A 12,366-nucleotide genomic window follows, 5' to 3' on the forward strand; every position below is an offset into this window, starting at 1 on the left:
GTTTTGTGAGAAAATATGGGTTTCCATCTTCTTTTTTATGGACTTATTTTCTCTTTCAATTTCATTACTCGATATTGATTTTTTTTGAAAAAAATTATGCTTCATGGTTTTTTTTGTTTATCTTTTTATAGGGTTATCTCAATCTTATAATATGATCTATAAGTTTTGCAGATTAACCTAAGTAGCCCCCTTTTTTTTTTTTTTTTTTTCCTTTTAGTTACTTTTTTCTTTAAGATCCTTTTGAGTTATTGATTTTTTTTTAATTTCATATTTTAATATTTGATTTGTTAAGAATTGATATTCGTGGTTTTTTCATATTTAGTGCTTCCAATCAAATAGCTTGAGGAAAAGGTTTTATAATCTAATAAGGGGTGGCATAAATATTTTTTGGACTTATTTTTTTCCATCTCATAATTTGTAATTGATTTTAAAAAAAATTAGGTTTCATAGTTTTCTTCACTTTTTTTTATGCTAATTATCTTGATCTCATAACATAATCTAAAAGTTTGGCGGGTTGATCCAAGTAGGTTTAGGTCTTTTCTAGTTTATAACTGCTATTTTTTTGTTAAATTTTTGTATGGTAGATTTTGTTTTTTTATTATATTTTTCAATATTTGGTTTATTGAGAATTATTTTTTTTAATTTTATTGTTTTTTTTATCAAATAACTCAAGTTACAAATATAATCCTATAACACATGTTAATAATTTTTTTTTTTCTTTTTATCATCATTCAACTTTTTTTTTTCTTTTTAAAAACACTCTTTCGTCTTCCGTACATTCTCTCTCTCTCTCTCTCTCTCTCTCTTTCTGGCTATCAAAGGAGCACAATTCACATAGCTAATTCGGTAAATAATCGAAATACCGGAATTATTATTATTTTGTTTTTTATTGTTAATGAAGAATTTATAGTCAAGTATAATTTACAAGTGCTTAAGACTTTAAGATCTCGCCCGTTTGGTAACGTGGCCAACCACACGATTGGTGGCACTACCAAAACCAAATAATAGACTTTTTTTAATAACCAATCACGGCATAACAAGCTTCACTAACTGGGATTATGAGTTGAATACATAGTTGTGTGGGATCCAAGTAAAAGCACACAGATAAACTTATCGAGAGCTCATGAATCATTATGCAAAAGAATCCATTTCCTACCTTCCAAAAGGGATCTTAGTGAAGTCTTGATGATAAGATAAGCGAACCACACCTCAGCTCCCTTTTCATTAATTCCCTACTTTTTACATGCGATTGTTCGTCGGGGTGGCTTTGAGATCTACTGGTAATAAATTTGAGAGGTCAAGGTAAGATAGATTTTGCTCTTTCTTTGTGCATTTGCCACTACGATTCAAACCTCATTTAGTTGTTATGCTTTAGTTTTTATGATTCAAACAATATGATATTGGTTTTTTTTAAAAAAATTAAACTGGTTTTTGACGATCCATAAATCATCCACGTTTTCATCATCATCATCATCATGTAAACTTCCATCTAGTTTCTTTTGAAACTAAATTTAGATTTTTGGTCAAACATATCACAACAAATTCAACATGTTAGTCCAAGTTTTATAATATTAAAGTTGATACCACTTTTTTGTTTTGCTATATTAAAAAAATAAAAAAATAATTTTAATATAAACTTTAAAAAATAACCATAACAATAATCTTATAACACTAGCCTGTGGTCTCTTCAATGCCAAGCCAAAGAGGAAGCGACTTTAGTGGCTACTATGGCAAAACTTGGTGGCTAGTTGATATGGAAACTTGTACCTGCTGACCGGGGCCCTTCTTGAGAGTGTATGTACGAAGTTACAGTCAATTCCCTCAAGTTGTCAACAGTGACATTCAATCTCCACAGTTTGTAATAAAAAATGGTAGCCTAAACGCAGTGAAGACATGCACTTTCCTGGAAAAAACGTTGAGCTGGTGCTTTTAATGTGAAGGAGATGTAATTACATGACTTGTATGATGTGTTAATTGTCTAGTAATTAAATGCAGAAACAAAGGCATCTCAAGCCAGGAACTCGAACCCCAGTGACAACAGAAGGGTTAGGGTTTGTTAATGACAGACCTCCACTGTCCCTCTCGTGCAAGCCACAACCAAGATGCATGCTTTGGAAAAAAATAAACCTCTAGGAATAGTCCCTTTGGAGATGCTAATGAACATTGATTGATAATATAAGCGATCAAAGGTACATAAAAGTGTAGCCTATGGTTTTGTGCTGCACAAAAATGGACGATCCATTTCGAGCTCTAACACTGATATGACCTTGCATATTATTTGGAGTAGGCAACTTATGTGCAAGAAATTACCGTGTGGAATTATAAAAAAAATCAGAGGTGTGCCACTAAACATGTACAAACTATGGTACCGGATTGACTTACATATTGCTCTCTTGGCCTACTGATTTCTTGTTTTCACTTGCGTGCTGAATGGTAAAGCTCCAAGTAATCGAGAGCAGGCTTGTTCCAAGACCAGTCTTGCTCCATCACCTTTTTACACAATGAGTTAAACCAATCCCGACCGTCGTACCAGGCAGAGATTGCCCTGAAAGATTAATTGGAAAATAAATATTACTGAACAAAATATATTCAGAAGGCAAGCTTGCATATGCAAGCGATAACAGGCAAGACGGATCGGAGTCATCTTAACATTTTACAGCATCCCCATCAAAACTTCAATCATTTCTTCTTCACATGTTCAATAATGATGATAAAGTTCTAGTACAAAAATAAGACGGCAAAAGAAGTTTTCCGTGATGAGGAAAAAGAACCAAAAGGATTGCTAATTGGCTTGCTTATGTACTCCAGGCACTACACGTCAGTAGCACATGTTAAATGGTATGGCATCTTCACATTAAGATTATATCAGGGCAGACACTGGTAACGATAGTTTACCGAGTGTTCAAGTTTGTGTTTGTTAAATTGCACTGATGATATCCTCATATTCAAGATTTTCCAAAGGGGAAACATTGGAGACATAACTTGCGTGCGTGTGTTTAAACATGCAGTTCACTAAAGCAGATAAACATCCACTCACCTATTTAGAGCATAATCAACACCAGCAGGGTCAGCTCCATCAAAGTTAAATCCATTTGGTTCAAGACCTTGTGCTTTGGCTCTTTCTTTGTCATGGTCAACATCGAACACAGTGTCGAAAAGCCCTAAAGAAGAAATAGCATGAAAATGGACTACTTAGCATACTTTAATTGCTGGTACTAGCTTGAGAAGTGCACTAGAGAGCTTGTAAACAGTAATCTTGTCAAGAAGCACCACATGGTGGCAAGACATTTGACTAGGAAAGTAGCAATTAATTTCAGGCCTACCAGATGCCAAAAAAGCACAGTATGAAGTATCCAAGAGCTACTAACACTTCCCCTACCCAAACCCCTCATCCTCGTTACTAGTGATAATAATATAAAGCACCATCAGAGTTTCTCTCTTTTTTGTAGGTGCAATGACAACCTGGTGGTCAACATAGACACCTCAAAAGTGGGTCTAGATAAAATTTTAAAAGGAAATTCTTCTTATATTTAAAGAATAATTCATTGGAGTTCATTTTTCTTCTTTTCTTGAAGAAAAAAAAAACTAGAATAAGTTGAGATATTTTGTCAACATAAAAGAAAGATAGGTACTCACCTCCAGTTTTTCGAACAACAGCTACTGAACCATATCTCATAGCAGTAAGTTGGGTCAGTCCACAAGGCTCAAAAATAGATGGGACTAGAATGAAATCAGCACCCGCATATATCTACCAAACAAAAAAGAAGATTTTCCTGGTCAGTTGCAAAAGGAAGAGGTGAATTCATTGAAATGAAAATTGAATGTGAAGTTCCAGGAGAATACCAAATGTGAAAGAGGCTCATCATAAGTCAAACAAAGGCGAGCACGGTCATGGTGACTAGAATGCAAGTGGTTGGCTAAATTCACAAAATCATTCTGGACACGGGGATCTGGAGCTGAACCAAGCAATACAACCTATACACAAATTTCATTTCACAGAAATGGTAAGACGTTATTATGCTTCAACATATGCATTGTTCAAACCTGCAGATGACTTTAGACCTACTAATGGACTTCCATAATTCTTATGTTGGCATTCAGATCATAACTATGAAGATATTATTGCTTAATCACAATAACAGAAACACAAGGAAAGATAAAAGACAGGATAAGTTTGGGGTGGGTAGGTGGCAATGCATCAGCTAGATTACACAGCAGTCAGGATGCTTCAGGCCACTCCCAACGCTGCTCTGTGCTGGAAGGAAACCTAGATGGATTACAGTACTTGTAACTTTTTTTTTTCTTTTAAATTAGTGATGGGTCAAGTGTTGAGATCATGTCCAACATTAAGGAGTCTGCACTGCCAAACAAAAAATTGGCCAAATTCTCAACTGTTAACAATCCAATAACAAAGGAATACTCTGCAAAGGAATAGCTCCCATTTAAAGCGAAAAGGTGGCATGAATTTAATGGTTTTTCACCATGCGATTCTGTGCCACTATTCAAGAGACATGTTATTGTCTTGGTGTATCTAAATCAGCCAACAGAACCAAAACATTTACTGCTAGCATTGCACTTTAATGATTGGGAAATAGCTGGCAGAGATTAGATATTGTTGAAAAGCAGTCCTATGGGCTGATAAATAACCACAACAAGAAGAGAATTTGAGAAATAGGAAATCGGATAGAAATGAACCTGCCCGCTGCGCTCTAAGGTGCGCCAAATTGCATGCTTGATGAGATGGATTCCCTTTTGATGTGTCAAGCGAGTAATTATTCCTACCAGAGGAATATCAGCCTTTTTCAAACCAAGCCTTTGTTGCAAAGCCTCCTTGGCAGCTCTTTTTCCTTCAACAACATTCTCGGAAGTATAAGGTACCTGGAATAATAGCTATTAGCCACAATTGCTTGGCGGAAGCAATCTGAATCTCCAAAGAAGATTACAATTAAAGACAAAAAAGTGCTGTTCTAACAAACCATCTTCAACCTTGAAAAGTAATTAAAAAAAGGTACGCATAGAGTTTCCATCAAAATGACAACCCTCAATGTTTGCATATGGATTAAAGACAAATAATGGCACTTGTATTTCAGAATGGATTCCAATTGCAATCTTCAACCACGCATGGTCATGCATTCCCAGGGCCAATCTTTCATTTCACTTCTAATGCATAGATGTATGTATCCAATTAGTAGGTTGCAAATTCATGGAAGATAGAGCATGCTAGGAAGCTTTTAGAACTTAAGGACTTCAATTCAAGAACCATCAGTCTAAAAAATTCAAAATGATATGGTAACCCACTTACAGGAATGTATGCATCATTATAAGGGTCCCATATATCAGGGTCAATTCCATTTAGGATGCCATGGAACTTGTGGAGATGAGAAGCAATTAGAGGATTTCCTGAAATCTCCCTTGAATATGTGGGAGATACCTGCAACAAAAAACAGCAAAAAAAAATATTCTCAGGTGCCATTACAGAAATCATAAAAGAGTGAAAATATTATAAAAAAATGTTGATTGAAAAACTAGAAAACGCAAAGGAAAGAACAACAATTTACTTACAGTTGTAGCCTTGTCAGAATATGCCATAGCTTTCCCAATGTTGTTTGCCCCAAATTCAAGATTATGAATGGTGAAGACTACCCGGGATTTACTCAGACCATAGTGCATATAATGGTCCTTAAACAACCATGCAACTGGAGCGCTAGACCAATCATGGCAATGGATAATATCCTGGGAGTGTAAAGCACTGATTAATACATGTCTTAGAAAGGAAGAAAAGAATTAGATTCAATGAGCATATTCAGGCGGAGGGAGCTGGTTGATTTGGTCAGATGGATATCATAGATTAACAATCATTGTCACAACCAGTGGCCCAACCAGCAGCAAAAGCTGGTTTTGAAAGGTGGGCATGGAGAATAACTTCCTGAAATCCATTCTTCTAACATAATTAGTTGTATTTTTCCTATCACAATGTTTATATATGGACTTTATTAGGGTGTAATCAATGAATGACATCATCACTTCATTATGCATGAAGTAAAATTTACCACCCATGCAAAAGAGATATTCTAAGAACTAGTAACCATTTTAACAAAATAACTGCTTGATGCTGAATCAAATCATTTAACTTACAGGATGAAATCCACTTTGTTGTAAAAATTCAAGGGCTGCATGGCAAAAGAAACCAAATCTCTCCCCATCATTCTTGCAGCCATATACGCAACCTGCCCAAAACATTCTGCAAGAAAATAATGCATCAAGAGACCTTATCAGGCATTTTGTTATATGAAGTGATAATTATGGTGGAACTATATGTACAAGCAGGCAACACTTTGAGGGTACTGTAGAGCACAAAAGTTACCCATTTTGAGGCTCCAAGAAATAGACAGAAAGGCCTTCCACCTTCCCAAACCATACTTTTATATCAGTCCCACCCCAGGAATAGCTTCTCTGGTAGTGCAAATCTTTCACCTGTTTCAGAGAGCACGTTTAAAGATTTACTAGAAGCAGTGCTTTATGTTTTACGGAGAAACAAGATGCAAAACCTACTATTTAGTTTGATAGTGTCATTTTAATTCTTACAGGGCAAATAACTTTTCTTATTGAAAGACACATGATCCTGTAATAGTAGTGCATGCTTTATAAGTGCCAATTCATTATTGCTATAATTATTATTTTATTTGGAAGAGGTTTTTTTCCCCCCCAACATTCTGATAATTAAATCATCCAAAGATAATATGGACCTCCAACAGAGAGGTGTAAGACCAAGTGTGGGTGGGACATAAAAATACACTAAAGGATGAATAACACAAAATCTTCAATTTGTGGAACTTGCAATGAGCTTACATGGCTAATCTTCATACAGTCATACTTTGGAAGAATGATGTCCACATTGTGGTTTAAATCTTGAACTGCACGGGAGAGACTAGTCACAACATCACCAAGCCCACCAATCTGCAAGAGATTTATCACAGAATAGTTGTACAAGTATACAAAATAAATAAAAATAAAGAATATGAAGAAGAAGAAGAAGAAGTAGTGTGTTATTTTGTTATTTTAAGACAAGTTGCTCACTGGTGTAATTTAGCCAATGGAATGCACATGAGGGTTAATTCACTAAGCACATAAATTGTTGGAGAAGTTGTGCTCAGAAACAAGCCTCCGTCCCCTATTCTACTAGTAGAAAAATGTTGCTCATGACTCAAAGTAAGCCTTTCATATGAAATCATAACCCAATTTTTATGGCTTGTGTGTGTGTGTGTGTGTCTATAAGCTATGCTACACATTAATCTGCTTCTGGTATTTGGAGGCTCTTTTCCTAACTTAAATACAAGTTAACACCTTAAAATGTTTCTTTCAATTATTTGAGGTTTTGATGAGTGAGGTGTCAAGAAAATTGAAAGGTTTAGTAGCCTATAACTCACCGTGTCTTAATGATACAGAATAGATACCAATGTGGTTAAAAGGCTCGAGTCCAAACACTTTGGATTCAGTCTAGAAAATTAATATCACTATTTGCTCTTGATTTTTTTAAAAAGACCATATATTCAATGAAAGAAAAAGAGAGAGAACAAGTCAGCAGTAGATGTAATTGAGACAAAACAGAGAAATAAAGAAAGCCGTTAAGGATGTTAGGTTAAGGTGGAAAAGGAGATGTTAGAAGTGAAATGGATAGTTCACACCTTATACGTAATGGTTAGAATTTTATCTACACAAGTACCTTGAATCGTGTGAATATGATTTTATCCTTTTAACTTTTTCTCACTACTAGCTTATAAACATTTCCTTTGTTTACCACAATCCTCGTATTGAAATTTATTCTTACAGTTGGTCACAAGTATTAAAATATGTTAATTAATTATAATAGCTAATATACTTAAAAAACAATGAATTTATTTCTTTGACAATAATGTAACTTTCAAACCCCATAGCACCAAGACAGTATCATACGCGTTATGCATTAAAATTACCTTTGCGATTGGGGCCATTTCAACAGCAATATGCACAATGTGCATCGGTGGTTCTTTTGCAATTCCTCCAGACACTGGTATGTGATAATCCATGCCTTCTCTATTGTCAAAAATTCCACCATCTTCCTTCTCAGAGAATACAAAATCCATCATGTAGGCATCCAATGGAACCTTGACTGCAAAAAACACACAAAATGAAACCTTTTTTCCTGAAAAAACCCACAATCTCTTAGTAAGTGTGCTATCTGTACTAACATGATATGCCATCATCCTTTACACATTTAAACTTGCGTATAGATGATTAACTTGCATACTTAGGGGATAATGAGCTAAAATGTATGCTGGAAAGAAATTCCTTGGCATCATATATGAAAGAAATTGAACCCAATGCAAGTCATCTGTGAGCTGTATGACACTGCTTACAATGTCCATGACAAGAAAAACCCACAGTGAGGCGACAGCAGCAAAGATGATACAAACACCAAAATATGAAGGCTACAATAAGCCACCATATTAAATGGAAGGAAATTGCTAAATAAACAAATAATTCTTATCACACATAAAAGAACAAAGAATGAAAGCTGGAACTAAAAGCTTACCAGTGGCTTTGACGTGAGAGCCATTATCTGCAGGCAACATTTTCTGAGGTGGCAATGGACCCTTGCGGTGGGTCCAACGGTTGAATGAGCCTCTGAACCAAACTTCAAGTTTATCATTCAGAATGGTGTTAGCAGGATTATAGAAAACTGTCACGGTGCTTCCAGCCTGAACATCAAGAGGCTCAGTATAAACTATATGCTTTTGTGACAGCAGAAACCTTTTCAAAGTTTGTTCCTTTGTTTCAGCTTTAATACGTTCTGTTTTCTCAGCCTGAGACGAGAAAGCATAGAGGCAGCAGGACTTAGTAAACTTGAAATTCAGAAAGTTACAATATGACAAGATTTCATAAAATTTAACAAAAAATAAGTCCAAAGAAGGATGCAGAACAGACGACGACTTTTAACTGTTAAAGAATTCCACTAATGCAGCTTGTTAAGATAACATACACTCAGAGTGACCAGCAGCAGAAAGTTAAGTGGCTGTTCTATGTGTTCAGTATGTGAGCCAAGGTTACTAGCAGACCACAAAACATGTGGTAGAAATTTCAGCCATGTTTATGTTGTGCGTGATTCAAAGATAACTAATCATGCTTTTATAAGTGCCAGAGCACAAAATCTTGATCCTCCTATTCTAATTCTAGTACTTTGAATGTAGCATCATGTCAACTGACCTTGGCACGTATAGCGTCCTCTCTTAACCTCCTCTCTTCTTGTAGTTTCCTATATATTTGGTTTTCTTCCTCAACCCAATACAATTCTTCAGGAATACCATTTGGGACAATAGCATGGAAATCTTGGCGATGATTGTTATCATACACAGTGGCACTCTGAGGTGGACCATCAGCAAGGACCCAGTCCAGGACAAAGGCTCGATCAGGGACAACAACTGCAAAAGACATTGTTGAACAAAAATTCCTATGATACAGCAAGGATAAACCAACAAAACAGAATCATGCAGGGCAAGGTTGACACAGACATAGCATCCTTTTTGTGCCAGTTTTAAAAAGGTGCACCCAGGCCCACCAAAAGAGATGAAGAGAAGAATCATGCAGTAATAATTCATAAAAGAAGAATATTGGGGACCTTTTCTATTTATTACAAATAAATAACATTGCCAATTTCTTCTTTCTTCCAATTTCCCTAAAATGTACCACGCCAGATTGAAATTTCATGATAATCAAAAACAAATTGTTCGTGTGACTATAAGGCTCAATAGACAATGTAAAAAGAAAAAAAAGCACAATTACTAGATTAAAGAAGATATATTCAAGCATACCATTAGCATACCACCAATCGCCATCCTTTTTGTCAGAGCTGACAAGTCTCTCAACAATGGACAATCCATCCTTCCAATTATTATGCCCCCCATGAACCCAAAGGTCATTAGCATGGGCTAGAGGACCTGAGCTTTTGTTATAATATAACTTGATCATGTCCTCACCTTTGAACTCACTAGGTTCTATGTGGCAAACATTATTGAAGGACCTTGCAGCCTTTTTCATCAGTTCTTGCAATGTTCTTCTCCTTTTTTCAATTTCTGCCCTTGCCTGTGCTCTATCAGCTTCACTTGCAGCCTTCTCTGCTTCTCTTCGCCTCTGCTCTTCTGCTAATCTTTCCTTCACAGCTTGCTCCTTTGCAAGATTCTCCAGTTCCCGACGTTTTTCCTCAAGCAAGAAATCATCAAATGCAAATGCATCCATTCCACCTTCAACAAGAATATAGAAATCCTTCTTGTCATTATTGTCATAGACATCTTGCCCATTGAAGAACACAAAGTCCATCTTATATGCTTCTTTTGGAACATGAACCTGGCAAGACCACCAATCCCCATTGAGATGGGTCTTGCTCAACCTAAAGGTAAAAGATTTCCATCTCCAGTCATTGAATGCTCCCATAATCAAAATATCTGGTTCGTCACTCAAGGTTGATAGACTTCTATTAAGGAACACTTCTATGTCTTCATCGGGTTTCACCATCAGCGGATAGACAAACAATTTGTTACCCTTAGAGAAGTTTTCCTCAGCAAGCCTCTCAATTTCTTGCCTACGCAATTTTTCTTCAGCAAGCCTATCGGTTTCTTTTTTACGTAATGTTTCTTCCATTTCCAACTGTAATTTTATTTGTAGAGAATCATCTTCAGTCTTTCTCCCATCAATTGAAATACTCTTCTCTTTCACAATACCATCATTCTTCAAGTCATCATTTTGGCTTCCCTCTAAAGCAATTTTATCCTCTGACAGAGTCACATCCTTACCAACTCTGCTGATACTTCCATTTTTGACCACTTGATTACCATTAGCAACAGCCACCTTTTTACTCATCAAAGATACTTCCTCTCCTATCTTTTCTTCATCGACTTTTTTCTCCCCAGAATGTTCAATTGCCTGTTCTTCATCCTCATCAACCTGTGTTTCTAGTGTTTGCTTGTTGGCCTCTGCAATCTCACTAGATTTTGGTGTAATTGAACCCTCTTTCTCTCCATTGTTTTCTAAATCTCTCTTCTGGGTGCTTGTTCCAACAGGTGTTTTCGGCGTGAATCCCTTCGGAGAAGAGCCTCTAGGCCTAGCATTTGACATTTTTCTCTGTCTCCTCTTAGAAAAATCTGCATATAAATGCAGTTCAAATTCTAAACTATATTCAAATTCATCAATAAACATTTAAAACCTATATCCAAATATTATATTATATCTCCTTTTTCCTATAAAATCCAAAGAAAAAAAAGAGAGAGCAAAACTTGAACAAACCAGCAGTTGCAGTAATTCGAAATGAAACCCTACTTGCTGGAAACTCCTTCCTCCATGAATTAAGCTAGAACCAAACACAACAAAGTAAAAAACTCAGTATCCAGTAGACTCATACAATACAGTTTACTCGCTTTCATCTGCTTAGAACCAATTAATTCTCAGTCACAGATTAAAAATTATAATCACAGTCACCACAATGAACAAAAAAGCCAATAGAATCCCAATAATTAACAAAAGCATTACAATCAGCAGCACAAAAACAAAAACAAAATAATAATCACATTAACAAACCAATCACAATCCCAAAAAGCAAAAAAGCTTTAAAAAACAAACAGCAACCAACATTGAACAGAAACATCCAACTAAAACCAGAACAAAAAAAACTTCCATTCTTCATCCCAAAACCAACAAAACCAATAACAATTCCATCAAAACAAACACATAACACATTAAAAAACAGGAACTAAATGAGCCGATGAATCATTTTAGAGTAACAAAGACACTTACACTTGAAAGTTGTCCACTTCTAACATGAGGGAAAGACCCAACAAGAAAAGGTTTAATCTTTAAACCATTTCTTTCACTAAAAACACCCCTTCCACTACAACTCAATGGACTTTGTACTAGCAAAGCCACTTCCATGGCTTTCTATTTTCAGAAACAGAACAGAAAGTTTTTGTGCGAGCAAAACCCACTTCAAACTTCAAATCTTTCACTCCAAAACTGAACTTATAGTTGCTAATCCATTGATCAAGACTCGATCTTTTCTATTCTTCCAATAAAATTATGCATGTTCTTAGCACTGTTTAATTTCTTTATTAAAAAAAACATGCTCTCTGCTAAACAGTACTTCAAAAGTGATAGAATCTCGGCCAGAAGTGTCAAAATTGCTGCTCTCTGTTTTGCAAAAATAGTGATCTAAGATGGGGGTTATTCTTGGGCCGTTGATTAATGGTAAAAATTGTGTCAATTATTTTTTAATGGTGGACATGGATTTGATGAGAGGGTTTATTGTGGGGTTGTATGTGGTGAAGTGGAGCCAGAGATAAT

The 12,366-nt window shown here is 35.8% G+C and overlaps 1 protein-coding gene across 2 annotated transcripts; it reads right to left on the reverse strand.

Moving 5' to 3' along the window:
* Nucleotides 1-1,606: 1,606 nt before the first annotated feature.
* LOC105134790 (starch synthase 3, chloroplastic/amyloplastic-like) lies at nucleotides 1,607-12,366 on the reverse strand. Of its 2 annotated transcripts, XM_011039328.1 has the most exons (17): nucleotides 11,824-12,366; nucleotides 11,317-11,380; nucleotides 9,849-11,174; nucleotides 9,244-9,458; nucleotides 8,573-8,843; nucleotides 7,974-8,149; nucleotides 6,850-6,957; nucleotides 6,365-6,474; nucleotides 6,136-6,241; nucleotides 5,563-5,733; nucleotides 5,303-5,431; nucleotides 4,696-4,878; nucleotides 3,844-3,975; nucleotides 3,637-3,748; nucleotides 3,038-3,161; nucleotides 2,383-2,545; nucleotides 1,607-1,903 (listed from the first exon to the last, which is right to left on the reverse strand). In XM_011039328.1, exons 1-16 carry the CDS (start codon nucleotides 11,956-11,958, stop codon nucleotides 2,416-2,418), a joined length of 3,492 nt encoding a protein of 1,163 aa, XP_011037630.1. In that variant the 5' UTR covers nucleotides 11,959-12,366; the 3' UTR covers nucleotides 1,607-1,903; nucleotides 2,383-2,415. The 2 variants fall into 2 exon arrangements, with proteins under 2 accessions (XP_011037630.1, XP_011037629.1); XM_011039327.1 differs by lacking the exon at nucleotides 1,607-1,903 and having other exon boundaries at nucleotides 2,131-2,545; nucleotides 11,824-12,365.

This window comes from Populus euphratica, unplaced genomic scaffold (assembly GCF_000495115.2).
Source record: "Populus euphratica unplaced genomic scaffold, PopEup_1.0 scaffold120.1, whole genome shotgun sequence".
Taxonomy (NCBI): Eukaryota; Viridiplantae; Streptophyta; class Magnoliopsida; order Malpighiales; family Salicaceae; genus Populus; species Populus euphratica.

Excerpts from the sequence above, each read along its gene's own strand:
- LOC105134790 (XM_011039328.1), bottom strand. The coding sequence starts at position 11,958 with ATGGAAGTGGCTTTGCTAGTACAAAGTCCATTGAGTTGTAGTGGAAGG. Across the intron at positions 6,475-6,849 it reads ACTGTATGAAGATTAGCCAT|GTGAAAGATTTGCACTACCA; the intron begins GTAAGCTCATTG and ends TCTCTGAAACAG. Across the intron at positions 2,546-3,037 it reads GTTGATTATGCTCTAAATAG|GGCAATCTCTGCCTGGTACG; the intron begins GTGAGTGGATGT and ends TTAATCTTTCAG.